Source organism: Anopheles maculipalpis, chromosome 3RL (genome assembly GCF_943734695.1).
Source record: "Anopheles maculipalpis chromosome 3RL, idAnoMacuDA_375_x, whole genome shotgun sequence".
In the NCBI taxonomy this organism is placed as follows: Eukaryota; Metazoa; Arthropoda; class Insecta; order Diptera; family Culicidae; genus Anopheles; species Anopheles maculipalpis.
Window position 1 is genome coordinate 5,687,177 of NC_064872.1, and position 12,464 is coordinate 5,699,640.

At 42.0% G+C, this 12,464-nt stretch overlaps 2 protein-coding genes across 5 annotated transcripts in view; both read right to left on the reverse strand.

Annotated features, from left to right (window-relative positions):
* Positions 1-12,464, reverse strand: part of LOC126563913 (protein spire) — a 115,018-nt gene that overhangs the window by 36,367 nt on the left and 66,187 nt on the right. For all 4 annotated transcript variants that reach the window (XM_050220709.1, XM_050220707.1, XM_050220706.1 and 1 more), the window contains exon 5: positions 4,776-4,970. In XM_050220709.1, coding sequence (XP_050076666.1) covers positions 4,776-4,970 — 195 coding nt within the window. The remainder of the gene's footprint in view (positions 1-4,775; positions 4,971-12,464) is intronic.
* Positions 1-12,464, reverse strand: part of LOC126564726 (transforming growth factor beta regulator 1) — a 138,202-nt gene that overhangs the window by 26,987 nt on the left and 98,751 nt on the right. The window lies entirely within an intron of this gene.

Sequence of the window (12,464 nt, forward strand, 5' to 3'; positions counted from 1 at the left end):
TTTGAAGTAATTTTGAAATACTCCATCCCAGAAATAAAAAAGAGGTCGCAAAAACTTTGTACCCCAAAGATTAATTAAAGTACATTCTTTCGCAATCGTTACACACCATTTCGTCCGGCACCTTATCGTTCACACAATTTCGGTGCATTAACGGGCGGGTGGAGGTGTGTTTTTCTTTTATTTCGCCTTTTTTTTGTTGTTGCTTTAACTCCTTTCATCTACTTCTTCCGATATGGGGTGCTTTCGCGTGTCGTTATCGTCGCGCGTCCGAGAAAAGAGATACACAATAACTGGGAACTGCTGAACGAGACTCGGAAATCGGCAAACATTTCTTTTCGATTCCGCGACCGTCTACGCTCGTCAGTGGCACTACTTGCACGATGCAAGTGAATGCAACTTGCATTTCTGCAGTGTTGTTTACTTTTTTTTCGGTTGCGGTTTGCTGGGGTTTTTTTCTTTTCGTTTTGGATGCATTTTATGCATTTGCAAACGAACAAGTTTCCCGTTTACGCGTGTTGTTTTCTTAATAATGTATTTCCCTCCCCCCCCCCCCCCTCGTTTTTCGCACGAGCGATCGCACGAGAAGAAACAAAGTCCTTTAATTACCGGATGCAGCAAAAGAGTTGCACTGCCTACCGCTACCGGTGCTGGATGTCTGCAAATGGAACCGGACTTTCACCTTCACCCGCGTGCTGTCGCCCGTCGACGGAACAATGAAGACGAACAGGTGAAGGTGGCGGTGGCTGCCTACAGGATGACAGACAGACAGACTTCTGGTGCTTTCTGTTTGCGTCGGACTTTTATGCAACTTCTTACACGCTCGCCCTTACACACATCCTGGAACTGCTGGACAGAAGAATAGAGCCATCATACCGAACCGGAGCAGTCTGGAGCCTTTAGACTTATTTTAGGCTAGCACCGAACGTATGCTGGACACATCGCATAAGCACAAAAATCCTTTGGAATGTAAGTTGGAACGGATGGCAAAAGATTGGACATCAGAATCCTTTTTTATTTTTTTTTTTGCAGTAGGTGCTCTCCTTTTTACGAATGTCTCGTTCCAGGGCAAAAGAAATGGAACCCAACACTCTACAGCTCCTTCGAACGAAACGAAAGGAAATGGAAAGTCTGAAAGGAGGAATTCAGTTTGTGTTTTATTTTTCTCGCTTGCCTTCTGCGTCGCCAATCAACATGACACATTCATTTTCGTTCAAAAGAGCTTAATTTATGCCAACTTCAGGGTTGGTCAGCTGTCAACATTGATATTGTTGTTTTTTTTAAGTCTTTTTGATTGCGAATATGTGGATGTCTCTCAACAGAAAGACGAAACCGGGTTCGTCTTCTGCCCCCCACAATCCACTCGTTGAAGTCTTTTGATTTAAAGCGAGTTCAATTATAGCACCTGCGCGATGGGAAAAAATGAATTCTACAACTGTTTGTTTTAGTTTTAAATGAAGCATAAATTTAAAATTTAAGCTAAATAAACACCAATACCAATGTAATCCCTTTTGCAGCTGTTAAACTACATTGTCCAGTAAAAATACAAAAAAAAAGCTTCCTTAAATTCTATGTCCTAGAGGCAAGCAGAATAACGCAGCCTATTTTGGTTTTAATACACATTCCATTGGCTCATTTGCTTTCGGAAATCATCTTCACCAGTCTGGAATCAGACTGTCTAGTTCCAACGTAAAATGGATTTCAACGAGCGACAAACGACGGACTGCACACGAACGCTACAAAGTACAACAATCATAAGAGTGACGCTTTTTCCGAAGGTAATTGAGCATAATTCTGGTCAAACTGGTGCGTTTCGATGTACATATGTATGTTGGCCACTTTCACGTTCGACAAACGGTGGGCTGGAACATTACATACCATGCACAACACAGCACGCCCAGATGATTTGGCAAACCTAGGAACTGGACAGGAAATGGTTAGGTAAATTGGTCCCTTAATTGCTACTGCTGGTAATTCACCGACACCGACTGAGCTGAGCAGCTTTATTGGGAGCATCTGCAAATAGGCGAAACCCCGCAAATGGTAGTAGTTGCTGTGTCGTACCGCTTTTAAAGGCCGCTCGATAAAACTGAGCTTTTTGATTTCGGTTGCTATTCGGTTGCTCCTGACCTTTCCTTTCTTCGGAATCGCTTTGGGAAAATTAACTTGGAACCTCAAAGTCAATGTCATGGGATGAAACAGTACTCTTAATGAGCCTTATTTGTAGCTACCTTTCATCACAGCTTCCCAAGCTTCAACTTCAAACGAAATGTTATTTGCATTCCGAGTCGGAGTCTTTCGTACATCTCTTGAGTTAAATTTTGATCCTCTTTACAGCACACATTTCAATCAAACGTAGCATACAAAATTCATCATTAATAAAATATTATACCTTTTGCATTATTCAAAAAGCACTTTTTCTGGTTCTCGGTATTGTCTTTCTCTTCCTTCCTATCTTAACAATCGTCACACTTGTTCATACATTTGCGGACACGATATAATTTTACGATTTTTGGACACCAGAGAGCAAGCAAGATAAATTAACCGTTCACGCCACGATGGCTATGAGATGACTTTTATGTCTCTCGATCCATCCCATACTGAATGGCATAATTATGCCATGCTCCAATGATCGTGAATAATGCCAACAGAAAAGCATAACGGAGCATGCCGGCACGAGTGACGAATATTTGCATGATGTTGTAAGTATCTTTATACATTTGATGATCAGTTTTTAAGCATTTCATATTCTTCTTTTTTGCTTACGTTTGGTCTCTATTGCCTTCCAGTCATGGAAATGATCGCATGCTGTGCTAATGTTGCCAAATCTCTTTCGCCCAAAAAAGTTATGTCTTTCCACATTCCCTATACAGTGTAGTAAAATATAATTTTATGAACTCATTTTTACCGATATGCAAGTTATGGAATTTTTCACATCCACATGCTACAGCCCCCGTACTCCAGTGTCCTCATCCGGACCGTCCTCCTATGTACCGAAGGCGTCACAAAAGGAACATCATGGATGGTGGAATATTTTTAATAAGGACTCACGTAATGACGTTTTGTCCCATGCCTTTTCGCTGCAGTCAAAAATTGGACTCATATTGGCTCCCCGGTTTTCTTCATCATACGTTTCGAGCACGCCACTATTCTTTCACTCTGAGAGGGAGACAGAAAGGTTGGCTACTGCTGGTTAGCGTTTCAAATGCAATCTCTTCCGCTACACGAAGCTTTAGCAGGAGCATGCACACGGGTTTTGGTGTTGTGAATATTCACAAAAGCAATCTACCATCTGCCTGTTCATTTTTCGGACGCCTTTTCGCGGTGCTGATTTTGAGTTTGTATGTATTTGTGGTATTTTTTTAATTTTTTGTCTGCTGTTTATCATCGCGATTTAGCACCGGTGCGGAAACAAGAGCGCGAACAAGGGCTCGGTTGTGGATTGTGTTTTTATGTTATTTTGTTTTCATGGTTCGGCAAACAGTATTGTGCGGTCGGTGAATTTGTTTGGCAAACGTTACTTAACCATTTCTACCGAGATTATGTCATTTATTTCATTTCATGAAATAATAAGGAAAATTTTTAAATAATCCTCCATGTTGAAAGAAAATTAATAAAATTTTAAATGCCTAAAAGAAGTAAATATAAGGTTGATTATCATTCAAATTCGATCCAATCTCTTGTTTGCCCTTAAGACAATCGTATCAAAGCGTATGCAGCGGGTTGTAGATGATTGGAAAACTCGATTACAGCAGAAGAAACACACCACCGAGTAAAGGCAGCAATCGTCTTAATTATCTTCGCTATCACTGCTCGTTCACTACACTCACACCATCAAAGGCAAGGAAAGCAAACCGATCCCTTTTAATCATCACCCTTCGGTTTTCAATCAACCGTTAGCATGGGGGGGGCCGTGGCAGGGGCTTGAGTTGAACGGGCAATTAAAGTAATTGAATTAAATTAAATTAATTCCAAACAAACACTGCCCGTTGCATCGGAGAGTAGAGATGCCCTTACGTTAGACTTCATACCCTCAAGCTAGACGAAGCAAATCAAATAAAACACAGTTCAGAGTATGAGCTCTGCAATCAAACGTTTTCGTTAGTTTTTTTATCTTTTTCCTACCAAAAGATTTCCCAACGCGAACTTCACTTTAAACAAGCACATCAGGCGTAGAAGTGATCACAGGCAAGTCTAGCGATCACAGTAAAAACATGTGGAAGGATAACATTTTTCTGCCAAATGCACTGTAATTGTTCCAACTCTCATTTCCATGTCCGTTTCTGAACCTCGACAAGCCCAACCTTCCGTCGAACATCTCATTACACGGCAAAAACGGGAGACGGCACTCACTTTCTATGCTACAATTTGATTGATAATTCAATTAAAGCTGTACCTTTTGCAGTAAAATACATCGTTAAGGGAAACTTTGGTGGAAATGGGAAGATTGCGGGGCCATGTTTGCTTTGCCGGTTCGTAAACGCAAAGAGAAGCAGACAGACATGGGGTGAAGTTTGCCAATTTTAAATTGTTCCACATAATAACATTTGAATCTGCAGCAAATGGGAAATTTGGCAACCAAAGCGATTTATTGTGTGGTATGTAGTTTGGTTGCTGAAAATAGTTTAGATTACTATCAAACAAACCTATTGACTACATACTTCGATTCAAACTGTAACTGTAGAAGAACAATTCAAATGTTTAAAGTCCTCTAAGACCTACAATTTCTGGAAGGCAATCGTTCCAAAACAAAATTTTATATCAGCAGCAAAACTCACCCAATCGTTGAAGTGGATCTTCTCGAGCTCCTTGCCGGTCGTTTCCGCCTGAGCCTTTAGCCGCAGGACCTCCGCCTCTCCTTGACATACCCGTTGCAGGAACGTTCTCAGTTCGAGCGTTTCCGTTACGAGCGCCCGGCACACGGCTCGATAGTGATCTTCCGGCTTCGAGGGTGATACACGTGACGAACAGTACTGTAAGCAAAAAAGAAGGAACGAAAGCATTGCGTGAAAAATGATTATCGGAAAATAAAATCGAAACGAGAGCATGCAGGGAACTCCCCCAAGAAGAGGACTGTCATGAAATTAAAAATGGAACGAGGAGCTCTTAAACGCGTTTACTACAAAACGGAGTATTGATTTCAAGCATCATTAAGAAACGTCATAAACTACCCAAAAACTGTTTCTTCAACTGCTGTGGATGATTGCAATACGACGACGGAAAACGGCCATGATAAATCTATTTCCGCCACCTGAATCGTAAAGAAAGTTCATCCGGTCGTCAACAGCTTGTCACTCGTGTCGATAGTAACCGTGCCTGCAGATACACATACACACGGTGGATGCCGTGGAGAGCAAAACGTGCAAAAACCTTGTCAACAATTAACAGTGACATCAATTTCGTGGCATGCGTATGTTTCATATGCACTTGGGTCATTACCACTACCAGCTTTTTTTAAATCTTGCTTTACATTACATTTCGTCTGCCTGTCAAAATTGAAAGTGTAAAGCAATCTAAAACAAAAAAAAATATAAACTGCAACAAGTGCATATGCTTCACATGTAAAGAGAAGATATGTGTGTGGAAAAACTGTCCCTTTTCGCTTGAGTGGAGGGCCTCGAATATCACTTAATGCTTCCTTTCACTTCGCTAGGGCCAACCCAACCTCCCTTCGGTTAAAGCCTCTGATGACCTCTTCCTTTAGAAGCTCATTTTAATGCATTTCCCACACACGCGCACAGTCAGGGCACGATCGATGCTACTCACTTAGAAACATGATCTTTCTGGCCGCTTGCCAGCACACCCTCGGTTCTTTCGCTTGCCTAATGCAACAGTAAAAGTGTCAAAATCTTCCGCTAATCTCAAAACACATGTGCTAACGATAAATGCGAAGAATGGTGTGGCCCTAGTGCCCCAGTGTGCCCTGGTCTCACAGATTATGGCGCTTTTATACCCGGTTGACCGTTGCATGGGAGGGAAAATTAGCTTAACGATGCCATTTTACGACCTATGCAGCATTGTGGTTGAAATGTATCCCATATCCCATGGACCTCCGAAATGCTATCGTATCAACGATATCCTCTGCCGAAAATAACCTTGAGATTTGAGTACGATTAACGTGAACAAAGTAAGTTAACTGCTGTGTTTTTCCCCCCTTTGAGAATCTCTCTCCAAAATTAAACTCTTCACTTTCTCGAGTTTCTGCGGCTTGAAGGTGAAGCTTGATCGTGAGGATTAACTGGCACCCACGGGACCCTTCGTAGCTCTCGGTGTCATGCACGATAAGACGTCCAAATGGAGGTCTGCTCATCAAAATCCGAAACGTTGTGATGCTGTGATTTGAAGTAGGTTATGGCTTATTCACCCTTGCGACGCTTCAGTTGGACGAGATTTTAGTAGCAGTGAGCGTGATACCAAGTCGGTGGACGCGTGACGCGGTGCATTTGTCGCATCAAGTAGTAAAATATTTAATACCCTCATAATTGTGGCCTTTAACAAAAATCGGATCACATGTAAACAGGATGATTTATATCGCATCGCTCGCACAGTGGGAAAGCGAAGAACACGTAAACGGAAATTATTTTTTGAAATGTCCAACAAATTTAGATTTGTCTTTACTTTTAATATGGATTTTTGAAGTCCTATTCAAATGTACGATTTTTCTTATTGACTCTTTTTAGTGACTCTTTTATCTCTTTTTTTTATAGTGATTTTTATCCTATTGTTTAACCTAAATTTTGTCCCACAATTTTCGCTCTTTGTCGCAATGTTCACCATCGCCATTGAGAGGTTGTCCCTGAATTTGGTATTAAAATTTTTGTTTTGATAAGCTATTCTGGAGTCACATTACATTTCTACTGAGGAGCTGTTAAAAACTACTCCAAAATAGCCCAACCATCTCCGTTCCGGAAAGTGAAAACGGTCCCGAAGGTACAGCGTTTGAAGCGATACACATCTTCTCCATGCGTCTTTCATTACCAAGGGCAACGGGGCAAAGAGACTTTTTGATGGCCAGAGTAAAAAAAAACAGGCAATCTTTTGTGGTGACGATGGTGAGGCGATAATGAAAACGGTCCAATAGAGCTGCATTAACGAGCGCATTAAAAATGCATCTGAAACGGAACCTAATTTTGGAGCACGAACCATTAAAAATTAAGGCGGAACATACTGAGAACATTCACTAAATTGGATATTATTTTTAAACCACGCACTGGCGTTGGCCTGTGATCGGAACAGCTATAACTATTGAACACAAAACCACGGTTTCGTTCCCATCGTACGTTGCAAGTTGGGCTGTTGGGCACAACCACCAAAAACAAACAACTATTTACAAACACAACACCACAATGTTCGGAAAGCATTCTGCTGAAAATAAAGCAATAAACATTACCTTGGCTGGCAAAGTGTGTCTCGTCTTCTTGCAAATCTCGCTACCATACAACATGTAGAAAAAAATTTAAAATAAAATCCACAATCACATACTGGAGCGCGATCTCGCAGTTTCCCGTTGTAATGTGACTTCGAATTTTTACGCAACAATCATAAAATCGAACCGCCCACCCTCGCGTCCTCGTTGCCCGCCACTTTGCTTCTTTTTGAGGTATTAAATTTCCATAGCCCTGCGCACAATAATGCCCCTGGCCGAGTGTGTAAACGATGCAATTTATTTATCGCTTCACTGCTGCTGCAACTCAGTCTTTTAGCTCTCTCTCTCTCTTTCTAAAACAACCCGAAACCGAAAAAAAGACCTCCAAAACTACAAATCGGGAGAGCGAAACTCCCGATTGCCATAATCGCACCATTCCATAACCCTACTGGCCGGGGGCATAAGGCGACATAAAATATTATGCTATATTTCGATATGGCCGATCAGCGCGCATAAGGTTCCCGGGTGATCGGTGTTCCGTTGACCTAATTTTGCTCACCCGTACGAGATCTGGGGGGCGAAACCACAAGAGATCTATTATTACACATATTATTATCACTCCTTACACGATTTAGCGTTTCGAACTGTGACTCAAGGCCGTCTCGTTGTTAGGCAGGTCCTCGCTCGACGCATTTTTCCCAATTTATTGCACCCATCAGACTCCTGATTGAGACGGGTGCGTAATGGGAGTTTCGTTTTAAATTTTTCTCCAACAAATAATCATAACATTCCCGTGATGCGCGCATGTAGGTGGTGATGTCAAAGAAAAAAAAAGAAACGTATCGAGAGCTAGATTATTTAAATGGACCGTTAAAAGCGGTATCGGTGACATCGGGCACATCAGTGGCATCATTTACCGACGCCATCTTCGTCACCAGGAAGCAGATAAGACGGTTGAGCGTTTCTCGCTCGGTTTGCTACGGTGGCGTAATACAAGTGGAATCGCCCTGATGACTGCTGTAGGGCCACAGGGCCATGATGTGCGCAACGCATCTTTCAGGCGCGAAATTCACTTGCTAGGCTTTTTTGAGAAATTTGTGCCTGTTTGTTGAACCTTGCCCTGCTTAATATTCTTTCTTTTTTCTCTTTATTCGTCTTATTTCCTTATGACTAACTACGCGAGGGTGCAGTCAACGTTTTCTCTCTCTCTCTCTCTCTCTCTCTCTCTCTCTCTCTCTCTCTTTCTGTTTTCATTCAAACTTCATTCCCAGACCACCCGCTCGAAGATGGAGGAGGTTGTGTGGCGTATCCTCCCACTTGCAAAAGGGACGCGAGATTTCGTTTTCCGTCCACTGTAGGGCATTAGGTTACGAAACTGGTCTTCACGGCTGCCACCATTGGCAACGGCAACAACATTGACGACAACGACCTCGCTAGGTCGAATTCCAAACGCGGGCGCGCGCGTAGGACAGTGTAAGGGAATGTTCCGTCTAGCCGCACTGTTTTGCGGCTTTTGATTTGGTGTGGTAAATCCGTCTCTCCACCCACAATCTCTCTCCCTCTGCCCTAAAGCGCTGGCTACCAAAGCAGATGTCAAAAAAAAATATGTCACGTGTTTGGGCCATGTTCGAAGGTTATGTCAGAGCTTTGGTGGCCTCATAGCTTTTGGGGCGCCAAATGAAAGCAAAAGCAAAACGAAACTAAACAAATACCAGAAAAGCGAAAAAAATCAGTCAGAGAATACCCTTAGAAATGGAAGGGAAATATTGAACACTGTGTATCGCATAACACTGGACGACAGATACAGAAGAACTGTCAAAAAAATGTGTCTATTAGCCGAAACCGGTGGATAGACACAGTTGCAGAAGCAGCTATGCTTTTGTTTCCACTATCGGAAGGCCTGCGTAGATGGGCTGCTTTTTTTGTGGTGCTCAATACCTTCTGAATCAGCTGTGCTTTTTCGGTTGGGGCCGGAAATGATCACCATAATTCACAGCCTCCCTCCTTTGGTAGGGAGTTGGCATTCCTTTCGTTTACATTGTTGTTTTCCCCGTGGACTACACTAATCATCCAAATGCGCTACTAGAGCGCTTTTCAATTTAACTAATCACTGTTTGATAACATTGGAAACACTCATTGGTCACGTGACAGCTGAGATGACTTTCGCTTTTAACAGGCAAAACAGGATAGAATTTATAATTTAAAATCCATTCAAGACTTTAAACTTTTTTGTACGGCAGCATGGAACTGAACCAAATAAAGGTATTTTGGGATGATTTTACAATATTTTTGAAGAATTATATTAAGTCTACAGTAAAACGTGATTAGTCAAGGTGGGAATGGTGTCACATATTAAACAGTTTGGTTTAAGTTTTATTAAAAAAAAAATGGCGGTTTTAAGACGAATTTCGGTCGATCTTAAAGCGATCTTATCGGGGTCTAATAAACTGATTTTACAAAATTAAATGTGTGACCTGCCTAAAACTGTCTCTCTTCTTAATAAACATATAGAAACCCCCTGCACTTTATCATTTACAATGTCAACTAACCTCCTTTACCCAAATTCATTCTTAAATTAAAGCAAAACAAACTTTTCAATACCTCCAGCAATCCAATCTCAAAAACAAACCAAACTGATTTACAAGTCAATCACTTCCTTTCCATAAAGCAATGCTAACTGTAAGACACTCGTGTACTTTTTTTGGTGCTACAAACCGATTGTTCGCGCGCCACATCAAACAAATGCGTTTCGGTTCAGTGAATTGCTCCAGACATTGCTACCCACCAGCTCAAAGACAATAAAGCAGCATCCATTGTCACAATCGAAAGTATAGGAACGAACCGTTAGCAAACTACCGGTAAACCCCCCACCTTAGTGTATAAAAATAATTCTCTCCACTGTCTAGAAAAAGAGGTAAGTTGCGATTAAGGAATGGAAAAAATTTAAATACACATTTCAGTCAAGCACATTAGTAACACCGGCCCTTGCAAAGAGTTGAACCGCTTTTTTCCATCAAATTGAATTGAATTGAGCGGTTCTTACACGATGTACTGGAAGTACTAAATATCTGACACTTCCATGCACGCCCTAGTTGACCGTTACCAGCAGCAGCACACCAACAATCAAACCACATCAATGACCAACTAAAGGAAGCCGACGATGATGACGACGACGCCGCCGACGCCGCCGACGCGCGAAAACCAACCGTCCAGAACAACTGCACAGCGCCAGAAAAATGCCCAAAAACGGTACCCCCCACAGTTGGTACGATCGGGCGGGTTTTAAATTACGGTTTTACCACTCAAGTTCAAAGACAACAGCGCCGTAGAGGTAAGGGAAAAAAGGTTGGGAAAGGGGAGACGTGGACCCAAAGTTCAAACCAGGAAACCCAGGAAGTGCACAAGAAGTCATTTGCTATATTGCTTCGCTTCTCAAACATCAACAAAGGCCTTGAAGGCCAACAAGAACACCGGGAATTAACTTCCTCGAGGGCGTGGATGTCTTTTTTGAGCGGGAAGAAAGATGGTGAAGTCATACAAGGAAAAAGGGGCATGGGCGTGGGGAGGAACCGAGCCAGGAGCGAGAGTACCGATTGAGTAATTTAAATCAAAAACCAGGTAATTTCCCATTTTCGGTTACGTTTGTCGGCACGAGTCAAACACACCATTGCCCAGAGGTGGGTGGAAAATCAACAAAACTGAAGAGAAAAGAAAACAAACTCCCCTTTTTTACAGCAAAAAACGGAGAAGAAAAACAAGTCCACACTGGCTGAGTGATTCGACCGATTCGGTGACTGTACAACAGTTGGGAACTGGCCAAATTTCCTTCTCCAAAGTTCAGCATTCGACATACTTTACAACGGCGGCTGATGGAAAAACGGTTTTTTTTTTGGAGTAAAATTGTCTCCGAACAATAGATTTCCGCAGCTTCAACCACAACAGCAAAGACGCCAGAAGACTTTTCCGCAAAAAAAAAATAAAGAAAAACGGTAAAGCAAGGCGCACAATTGTGAACGTTATCGGAACGGAACCGTGGAATAAATTTTCGTTGAAGAATAATGTGTTTCTATTTTCTTTTCGCGTTTTGGGAAAATTGTTTTCCGCCTATTTTTAAGTATGATCAAATGGAAGGTTGTACGGGCGTTTAGTGGCCACAAGTTCCGTTATGAAATGTTTTCTACATGCAAATGTAAGACAAGAAAGCGATCAAATGTTCACTAAGGAAAAACCTCTCTGTGATGGAGACATCAGTGCTGCTCAAGCGAGCGGAAAACTTCTTCATTACTCCCTACCGGAAAAAAAACGATATAAACATTACATACACACATTGGTTCACCTGATTGTATTGCACTACCAATCATTGTTACAAAAAAAAAATCCATTAATGTTACAAATCCGTACACAAGACACAAATACCTAAAATTTGAAAGACGAAATCGGCATACTTCGGGTAGTTCGTTCCGAAAATTTATGCAAACAACCTAATCCCTCAAAAACTGCCGCCGAAGCCTTACCGTCGATAAAGTCGGTAAAGTCTAAATCCTCCAATCAGTAGCTGAGGATGTCATGTTTCTTGGAAAGCGCCAAACAAGACTTCAAAAACTTCAACTCCACGGACGAACATTCCAATTTCAACCAACTCCAAAACAGCATCCGGTATTTCACGCCGGAGAACAACTCCCCGGATCCGAATAGTTCGTACCGTCGTAAATCTTACGAAAATAACTTCCAAGCTTTGGATGAACGAGCATAATAACATTGACCATCGCACGAGGTGGAAAATAAAAACCCGTCAAAACTAAGAAATCATTCCGAAACTATCCGGCAAAACCATCCGATCCGAAACGGCCGATGATGGTGGTGTTTGCCGGAGCTTGATCCGCGATTTTTCTACCAACAACAAATCTTGTACGAATGGCTTGGGCAACTTTTATCATTAAATTATGCTAATTTTAAATTATTACCCATAAAAATCCGATCCGATCAGCTACCGGACTTTTCGCTCATTTGCTCAAGACGTCTGACTGAAAAGACGAATCTGGACACGGTAGTTTACCGCGCAAGATGCATCCACGATGACCTACGAAAATAGGCCAATAAC